Below are 10,342 nucleotides of genomic sequence, written 5' to 3'. Positions count from 1 at the left end.
AGCCATAAATATGCTATCATTGACCACAATTTGAGTGAAAAATAAGTTAATTGATGGCATTAATAACAAAAATCTACTCTTGCATCCCAAATAAGTTTCAGAAGGAATAGAGACCAGCCACGGCAAGCAAAAGTGCAAAACCTTTTTGTGAGTTTTTTTTTTTAGTTTTTTTCTGATATATCATCTGACAAATATATAGAATATGAAAACAACTAAATACATAGAAATGATGAATTGCATGACTATAGAGAATAGATACCTACTAAATGGAAAAAAAAAAAAAAAAAAAAAAAAAAAAAAAAAAAAAAAAAAAAAAAAACTCAGCAGAAGATTATTTTCTCCAAATCCTCAATTTTGTTTAGAAGTATATATATAAGCTTTTAGACCCTAACAGAGTCTGACATTACTAAACAAAAAACTTCCTAATTTGCATGTGTGGCTATTTCAAAATGCCTCTTCTCTTACGCTCTCTCAAATCACTAGGTATAATAAATACAGAATCTACACAAAGGCCACCTTTGGAATGTGTACAATCAATTTGTTTCATGGAGAATCTAACCTCAGTCTTAGGCTCTGATCCACTGACTATGAACTCCCCCACCTTGTAATCTACCCAGTATCCACGCTTATGGTTGCCGTATCCATCGTCGAGCTCGGTTTCGTCCAAGCAGAATTCGCCTGATGCATGTTGACCATCTGAAGTGGATAACTCGAATTTCACAGGTTTTATATCCCAACCATGAGTGTGTTCGTAATTGCTTACACGCCGTCCGAGCCTTTTAGAAAACCGTCCAAGGTGAAGTCGAAAGGAGAGTGTGTATATATCAGGAGGAAATGGAAACTTTACCTCCCCGTCCACTTCGAACCACCATATTTGCTGCAAATATGCTACAATTTGGAACCTGAAAATTGTCTAAGCTGTTACACAATGCTGACAGATTATAAGAACAAAAGGAAAACAAAGCAGCTTCAAAATAACAATTTGCAAGAATGCTGCAATGCACAAAAATAAATGCAAAATGGAACACACACAAAAAGTAAACCGACATAATTTAAGTAGTGTGGCATTGAGAATTAGTTGCAGCTATCAATAAACTAATCTAGGTAGTGAAAACCAACCAAAACCAACCTCCTATTTGATTCAATCCTGTAAGAGTATATTGTGGTTCAATAAGGTTGTAAAATACAGTCAATCCCTACAAATCTGATCAACATCTCAAGTTTGATTTAAAAGAATCATTCCAGGTCACAATAACTAAAGCAGCAAATATCCGTCCTGTCCTTGTCTAAATTAATGAATGTATATGTATGTCGAAAATTAGTGTCCAAATTTTTATAATGAGTTGGATTATGAGTCTTAAAAGTTACAAAATGTCTTCATTTGTTTTCCTAGTAATCACAAAAAGGTATAATAGAATAAAATTTAAATGAAGAACTATTTACTTATAGTAAATAATAATATTGTAATAGGGCTGTCAATGTGGTCCATGAAATTATGTTAACTTTTAGAACAAAACAGAGGAAAACCCAAACATAGGAGCAAACTCACGATCACTAGTCCATTTTATTTTGGTTTGGCTCCAAAAGGATGATAATTAGTCAGCTTCACCCCATTAAGCAGTTCTATGAATTGCTTTAGTTACTTTTGATTTTAAACTTAACATTGAATCAAGGATTAAGAAATGAAGCTTTTAAAACGGGGAAGGCCGCAGAGACTACCCGTTATGTTAGTAGCATGCCAGAAACAGATTGCACATATGTGAAATGAATTACAGTCTACAGGCCTAGTAGTTCGACAAAAACACAATCAAAGCATTTTCATATAGCATTGTTATAGTTGTTAAGCACTACTCCACATCAACAAGCTCTGAGCCACGAAAAACAAGATAAAGTTGTTTTATTTCAATTGCATTATACAATCATTCTAAATAGTATATATTCGATGGTCAGTACCAGTAAATACTTAGATAAGACCAACCAATCCTACTACTAAATCATTTTCGTATGATTCCCTTTACAATCAAACCACCAAACAATCCTATTATTTCAGCAACAAAAAAGAAAACTAAAACTACAACGAATATGAAATGCAGTCTTAGAAATCACGGCAAAAATCTTATACGACAGTCTTAAGCTTCTAATCTCAAAATTAAAGATTTGTAAATCTAACCTAGATTCTTCTGTAGGAATCCAATTCCAGTATCTCCGGTCGTCAATTCCAGTAATTGCCATTGCCTTTGCCGAAATTGCCATGCAAACCCTTCCTGTCACCCTGTCGAGCCACACTTCCTGTAAGTATATGCATAGATCAGCTTATCTTTGTACTCACCACAAATCATATTCAAAATTGACTCAAAATCCAAACATAAATAAAACCCTCTCCCCTCAATCTCAGTGAATACACCACAAAACACATCCACTTCCAAAATAGCAAAAAGTAGACCCAATTCCTCCAAAGACACACAACATAGTTAGTACTTCAACTTTCCTACTTCATCAACATCAATTATATACCATGAAGAATCAAATTGATGTTACACATACTTGAAGGACCAATTTAAGCATCTAATTTAACAAAAACCTTATAAACACTTAACAAAGGGACCCTATCCAAATTATTACTACCATTGCTAATTTGATGAATAATTGAGTATCCTAACCAAATTAAGAAGGCTTTGAAGTTGGAACCCTCCAAAAAACAAAAAGCAATTTTTCACCTAAAATTCAATCAAACCAAATCAGGAAAATCCTCTGCCATACCAACAAAAATCCTGAAAACTATCTCTAACCCCAATTATTGCTACCAATGATGACCTAATTTACAATTCAGAAGAACCCTAGCCAGCACAACCACTACAAAATTGAAGTGAAACTAACCTGATTACGGAACCCTCACCTTATTGCCGTCGTCGAATGGCACGGGGCGAGATAAGAGGGCAAAAATGTCCTTTTTTGAGAGATTCTTGTACCTCTCGGGAGGCACGAGATCGAGAAGATCGTGATAGTTAGATGGAAGCTTGGACTGCCAAACGGAATCGGCGGAGGCGGCGCCGCGAAATGCGCGGTTGAGTCGCGCAAGGTTGCAGATCTCCGGCGGCGATAGGTGGAGGAACACGCGCGCCACGCAACCCTCCGGTATGTCGCCGAGGCCTGGACCGATCATCGAACCGTTCGTACCGAGGTTCGATAGCGATGCCCCCATCGCTTCTTCTTCCGATTGAAGGGCAAAATCGTCCTTTTACTTCTTCCTCCTCCTTTTTCTTCTTCTTCTTGTCGATTCAAGTCATGGTTTACGAGAATAAAGGGGGAAAATGAGGTGAAAAAAGGAGCGATTTTTTTTCTAAGGATTTGAAGAAGATTTTGGGGTAGTTAGTGGAATTTTTGTTGTCATGTGTATTGCGTATTTGCGTTGGGGGAGAAAAGATTTTATTTTTATTTTATTTTATTTTATTTTATTTTATTTTATTGGTGTTAATTTAATTCCTCCGATTGTGGATTTTCCGGGAATACGTGGAAAGGAAAATGTTAGATTTTTTTTTTCCGGAACAGTATTTAAAGCGAAAATAGTGAGTTTTTTTTTATTATTACAATAAAAAAAAAAAGACGACAACTGCCGTATGACTATAACCGAATTTTATCGAAGAAAAAATAAAATAAAACAAAAACTCATTTAGCAAAAAAAAATAGTGATTAATCAAATATAAAATATTTATTAAAAATAAATTAAATATATTTTTTTATACATAAATTATATATATAGCTAATTTAATAATTTTTTTTATATTTATATATAATTTTTGAATTTATTAATTGTATTAATCATTAAATTAATTATCAATATAAAATATATATTAAAATATAAAATATATATTAAAAATAAATTAATAACATATATATTATATAAAAATATATAATAATTAATTTTTATGTGCACATTTTTATTTATACCGCTAGATCAATAATATAATATATGGTAGGTCAAGTGATATAAAAATAAATATCTAAATTTAAATAAAAAAATCATATTATTAATTTATAATAAGTAAATTTATGATTGATTATACATATAATTCAATAAATATCTTCTGTATTTTTTATTTAAACTTAAAATTTTATGTTTAATTTAACTAAATTCTTAAGGTGATTTTTTATATTAGGTCTTTGTACTAATTCTGCTTTTAAACTTTTAATTGCATTAATTTAATTTTTTAGATTGAACTTAGAACTACATATAAATCTTTTAATTTATTTTTAACGTGAGTCAGTAAGCGAACTGCTGATGTGACACATAGCCACTGTCATGCTGTCAATTATTATGGTTAACTGACGTGGGTAACAATTTATAATTTTTCAATTTAGTTTTTGTCTCTATTTTTAAATAGTTAAATTACATAGTTAGTCCTTATACTTTTACTAACATTGTAAATTAATTCCTACACTTTAAAAATTTGTAATTGGGTCCCTAAACAAAATTAAATTTTGTAATTTAGTCCCCACCGTTTAAATTACGTTTTATTTAACAGAATATTCGTCAGTATATTCGCTATTTTAAATATGTGAGTTGCACGTGTTTGACAGTAGAAACTAATTTGTAATTTTAGTGAAATATATGGACTAATTGTATAATTTAACTATTTGAAAATGACTAAAAACTCCTTAAACTATCTAAATCTACCCCCACCCTCCCCAGCTCTCTCACTCTCACTTTTTCACTTTCCAAAACAGCACCCCCAGCGCTCTCTGTCTCTCACCTTTGTCCACCGCATCTGTACTCACGAGTCCCGTCTCGCCTCCTTCCTCCGTCTCGCCTCTCTCATCCAGCAGGGCTCACGTCGCTGCTACTCTCTCTCGCTAGTCTCTGCATTGTCATGCTTCGTCTCCCTCTCCTCCTCTTGCGTTTTGCCTTTACAGTATTAGAAAATTTTTTTAATTTTTTTAGCTATTTAGTTATTGGATTATAATATGTTGATTCGTTGCCGTGTTTATATGATTGTGATAAATTGAGCTATTATTTTTATGTTGATTTGTAGAGAAAATTAAAGAAGAGAGGAAAAGATAGGAAAAAAAGAGATAATGGAATAAGGGGGTGGGCTTTGGCGATGGTGGCTCAGGATAGTAACGGAAGAAGAAGAATAGAAACGTTGAAGAGAGGAGGAGGAAGAAAAAGGAGAAGAGGACATTATGGTAAATGTGCGTTTTTTTTTTTACGTTAAACGTCATTGATGACCTAATTACAAAATATTTTGAACAGGGACCTAATTATAAACTTTAATGTGTAGGGACCAATTTATAATTTCAATAAAAATATAAGGACCAACTGTGTAATTTAACCTTTTTAAACCCTAAAGCTTCTTTTCCTCTGTTTCGTTTTGCTTGTCTTCTTCTTCATTTTCTACTTTAGTATCCAATTCATCATCAGTGAAAAAAATTGCACTACGAATCATCTACTTGCTTGTTGTTGCTATTATGACCTCACCAATATGATCTGGCACAAATGTCCTCCTTATCACAAACGTATTTTAATTGGGGTAATATTTCTCTTATCAGTTCAGCGAGCTCCTCTCTTCTACTCAACCCATTCAGATACTTCGTGTGTCGCACTTATAGATTGGTATTATTAACTACTAGTGCCAATAATTAGGAATTGGTAGCTTTGATATCATTTAATTCAGTGCTTCTCAATTAACTCTATTCATCCATATTGGTGTGAGGATGTTGCAATTTGTAAAACGTTGAAAATTAATAAATAATTAGTTAATAAATTAATTATTATTCAAAGAAATTAAAAAATTAAATTTGATGAATTAGAATAGTAGAAATAATTAAAATATGAATTTTAATACTAATTTTAAAAGTTTTGACCTAAAATTGAACCGAACGAGCCGAAACCGAATAAACCAAATCCGTATTGGACCTATGGCCCAACCCAATTCATTAAAACACAAAGCTTCAGCTTCCTTGCCTTAAATAATTATGATTCCCGCTACTTTGGGGAAGAACAAGGGGAAAGTCACAAACCCTTGATCACTAATTTCAATCCCACTTATCCTTCAATCTAGAGCTCCAATTGACGAGTCGTCAGTGGCCACGCGTTCATCTCGAAATTCTCTACAAAGCCAACTAACCAATTTGGTAAGAAATTTACTTTTTCTTACCCAAATTTTTCCTTCTCAGTTTCGAATTTGGGGTGTTGAAATTGAGGATTTATATGATTTTGGTGTTTTAGGTTCGAATTAGTTCGCGGGAATTAGCGGGGTTTTGTTCAATTGAGACACGAGCAAGGTAAGAACCTCAAACCTCTTGTTGATTAGTAAATTAGAAAGTTTGAATGTTGATTATAGTGATATATTATGGAATTAGATTAAATAATGTTGAATTGGTCTATGTTGATAATGTTGGGAGCTTGATTGTTGGACCTTGGTGGCTGAAATTCGGTTTGGAGAGGCTTTGGGGATGTGGACTCTTGAGGGACGGTGACGTTGAGAGGTGTCTTTGGGTTTTAAGAGGAATCGGCCAATGTATGGTTTTAGTTTCTCGTATGTAATATATAATGTTTCGTGAAAATTTATGTTAGTTGACCATAAGATAAGTTTGGGATTCTTCCCATGGATATTATTGAGTTTGAGGTGTTGTCTCCCCCATATCAGCTTAGGATTCTTCCCATGGTTGGTTTTTGAGCTTGGGGATGCGCGTACAGAGGGACTGTCCACGGTTAGCTATCAGGACATGTTGGGCTGACTATGTAACCAACAGTTGATACCAACAGCCATAGGGCAGGCATACATCATATGCATATGTTTGTTTTGTTTGATTGTGCATTAATTGGACTTGCCTTTGTGAATTATCATGTTTAATTGCCGTACTTGTTATCTGCATTAACTGTACTCTACTTGTATTTGTCTTTGTCTGTTCATTTGTCTATATGGTTTCACTGGAGTTTAGAGGATTGAAGAAAGGCAAAAAATGAAGGATTAAGATTAGAGTTGAGTTAGAATCTAGATGCCTTAGATGACTTACCCTAACTTATGGTTTATTTATTATTTTAAGTTTTAAATTTGAGTATCGGAGTTCTAGGATTGCCTCTAACTTTTTCGGAACCTTATATCTTATATATGTGGCATTACCATGCTGAGAACATCCGGTTCTCATTCCATACAAATATTTATATTTTTCAGATGTAGGTCGAGAGGCACATCACTAAGCGTCTGGATTTATTATGCAAGTGAAGATCTAAATCTTGAAATGCTGTGTTTTGGGGTTTTAGACTATGTATTTATGTTTATAGATTCTCCAAAACTATAAATTTTGTAGCTTGCCTTCTAGAGGTGACTTTTAGAGAAACAGACTATCAATTTTCTGTCTTGGGTACATTTTAGGTTGTATATATGTATATATGATGTTCTCCGGTCGACCTTGGTTTCGCAGGTTGAGTTTGGAGCTTGATATTCTGTAATCTTTGATGCTCAACTCTATATATATATATATATATATATATATATATATATATATATATATATATCTTTCCTTTCTTTATTGTTTAAGTTTCCGTTTACGTGAGTGTTGCACTTTTCGTTGCGCTTTTCGTTTCGCGACTTTGCTTAAGCATTTCATTCAAGACTCCTTGTATATTACATTCTTTCTATCTATCTATCTATCTATATATATATATATATATATAATTTTTAGAGGTCGTAATACCTCGCCACCTCTATTTTATGACTTAAGCATAAGACTTTGTGTGGTAGGATGTTACACAGTTCATCCCTATTAGTACGCGGTGGAATGTTACTTTATTTTTTATTTTTTAGATTTTCAGATTATTCAAATTAGTTATATGTGTTGAAAGTCTGTTAATCTGATTAATCAAAAGCACAATACCAGCAAAAAATATGGAACTGATGGAAAAAAATAGTTTGACATTGATGAAATTAATTAACATTCAGAAATAACTCAAGAACAGAACGTTTACTAACTCAGCGACCCCAAAATTAAAAGAAGGTAAAGGAGCTGCCATTGATTCCTATTGTGTTGCAAAATATGGCACACAATGGGTTATAAGTTATAAACCACTTTTTATCTCAACTAATTTCATTTTCATTATTTTTATACACATGCATTTAGTAAAATAAACAATAAATCAATAGTGTGTCCATTGATACACTAGTATATATAGTGCATGTTTCAAGACTAAAAAGAAAAAAGTTATTATGTGAGGAAACATATTATATCATTTCACTAATTAATTAAATCTAATAATTCATAAAGCGTTAAATAAATGTACATATATAAGTTAAAAAGTAAATTCATAAAATACATAGTATACTAGTATAACTCATTTTTTTTAAATAATATAGTTAAAATTATTTTTGTGTTAAATTTATTTTTATTTATTTTTTGTAATTTCCACAATTTGGGGAGAAAAAATACATACATTGACTGTGTTAGAAAAATATGGAAATTATATTTTAAACAGGTAAAGTATATTTTTTGTCTCTGAAGTTTTATAAAAGTTTCAAAAATACTCCTAAATTTTATTTTGTTTCAATTTTGTCCCAAAAGTTTTCGATTTGCATCAAATATACCCCTGATGGCTAATTTTTCAAAAAATTTAAGACCAATTCAACAACAATTTCATAAGAACAAGTGAACAACCCTCAACACAAACAAATCAAGCATAATTTTCATGCATTATTGTTAGATTGGTCTTAAATTTTTTAAAAATTTAGCCGTCGGGAGTATATTTGATGCAAATCGAAAACTTTTGGAACAAAATTGAAATAAAATAAAACTTAGGGATATTTTTAAAACTTTTGCCAAACTTTAGGAACAAAAAGTATACTTTACCCTATTTTAAACCCTTAACAAAATTTTATTAAGTAAAAAATAAGTAAATAAATTTGGACACCAAACTTATCGATTGATGCTATAGCAAGTTGCACAGGGTAGCTAGTTAAAAAGTAATGAAAATGGAAGAAAATATTATTATTACTAATCAGATGACATGGACTTGTATGTTAATTTAATTTAGAAGTTATATTATAATAAAACCTTAAATGTATCACACAGTTAATTACTTTACTTGCATGCATATATATAACTTTAGTTGAAGATTCAAATTTCTAAGAACTAGCATGCATTATATAAAATAGCAATTAGAACAGTTCTTGAATAACAAGTTGTCCACTTGATATAGGAATCTTATTATTATACATTTTGTAAAGTGAAAACGATCAAAGACAACATTTATGGGAAAGAGGAGGAAGAGAGAAATGTCACAACCAGTAATACCACCATTGAAAGGGGACCACATCTTAAACAAGTTGCCAAAACCAAAGTAATTTGGCTCCATGCATCAATATATAGTTGACCATCCTGTCACCTTTAATTTAAGTTAATTATTATTGGATTTGTAATTTTTATTATATTAAAATTATATTATTTTAATTTAAAAATAATTAAATTATTATTTTTTATTTTATTAATTTTCTTATTTTAGAAGAATTTGAGTCTAACTATTAAATTATTACAATTAGTTAAATTATTTTTCTTTATATATGTATCTCTTAGCTTTGAAGTTAAATATTGTTTTTATTTTGCTAAAACAAAATAATAATCTTGTTATGCGTACACTTTTATAGTAAATATTATTATTATCTAACATTTCTTTTATTATTTTGTTAATTAAAAAAATATAAATACTTAATTAATTATAATAATTATATTTTTATACAAGTGTTAAGAATATTTGGTGTATGAATATTATTAGATATTATAATGTTTTAGCTATTTTTTTTTTGTTAAGTAATGTATTTTGGGGTTTAGGGTTTATATTTTTTTTTCTTTTTTCGGTCTGTAAAATATACACATATTTGTTATTTTTAGTTAACAATATTTTTTTAGTTAAAATTCTATATACCATGGGCCAAATATAATTAAATGTAATGTAAAAAAAGAAGAGATTGATGGATGTATATACTAGTATATATGTATATACATGTTAGGGTCAACTATACATAATATATATAAGATAGTAAGTAATTCGGACGAACATATAATAGAATAAGAGCCTTATTAAATAATAATAATAATAATAATAATAATAATAATAATAATAATAATAATAATAATAATAATAATAATAATAATAATCAACTGAAACTATGAATGTATGTAATAGTAATCCACCTCATTATTTTTTAATTATATGATTAGGGTTTTGGTAGGTTTTTATCAATGAGAATAGAACACATAGTAAACTATTTATATTATTTCCTCTTGAAAAAGTTTTTTGGAAAATGAAAAAATTAATTAATCACTCTTATTAGCAATAAAATATGTCATA

The 10,342-nt window shown here is 30.5% G+C and overlaps 1 protein-coding gene across 1 annotated transcript; it reads right to left on the bottom strand.

Annotated features, from left to right (window-relative positions):
• Window positions 1-334: 334 nt before the first annotated feature.
• On the bottom strand, window positions 335-3,550 carry PP2-A15 (phloem protein 2-A15). The gene is made up of 3 exons (XM_016329306.3): window positions 2,897-3,550; window positions 2,171-2,289; window positions 335-902 (listed from the first exon to the last, which is right to left on the bottom strand). Exons 1-3 carry the CDS (start codon window positions 3,200-3,202, stop codon window positions 440-442), a joined length of 888 nt encoding a protein of 295 aa, XP_016184792.1. The 5' UTR covers window positions 3,203-3,550; the 3' UTR covers window positions 335-439.
• Between the last annotated feature and the right edge of the window lie 6,792 nt (window positions 3,551-10,342).

This window comes from Arachis ipaensis, chromosome B2 (assembly GCF_059453495.1).
Source record: "Arachis ipaensis isolate K30076 ecotype BB chromosome B2, ASM5945349v1, whole genome shotgun sequence".
NCBI lineage: Eukaryota > Viridiplantae > Streptophyta > Magnoliopsida > Fabales > Fabaceae > Arachis > Arachis ipaensis.
This window is presented reverse-complemented; position numbering and strand designations above follow the sequence as displayed.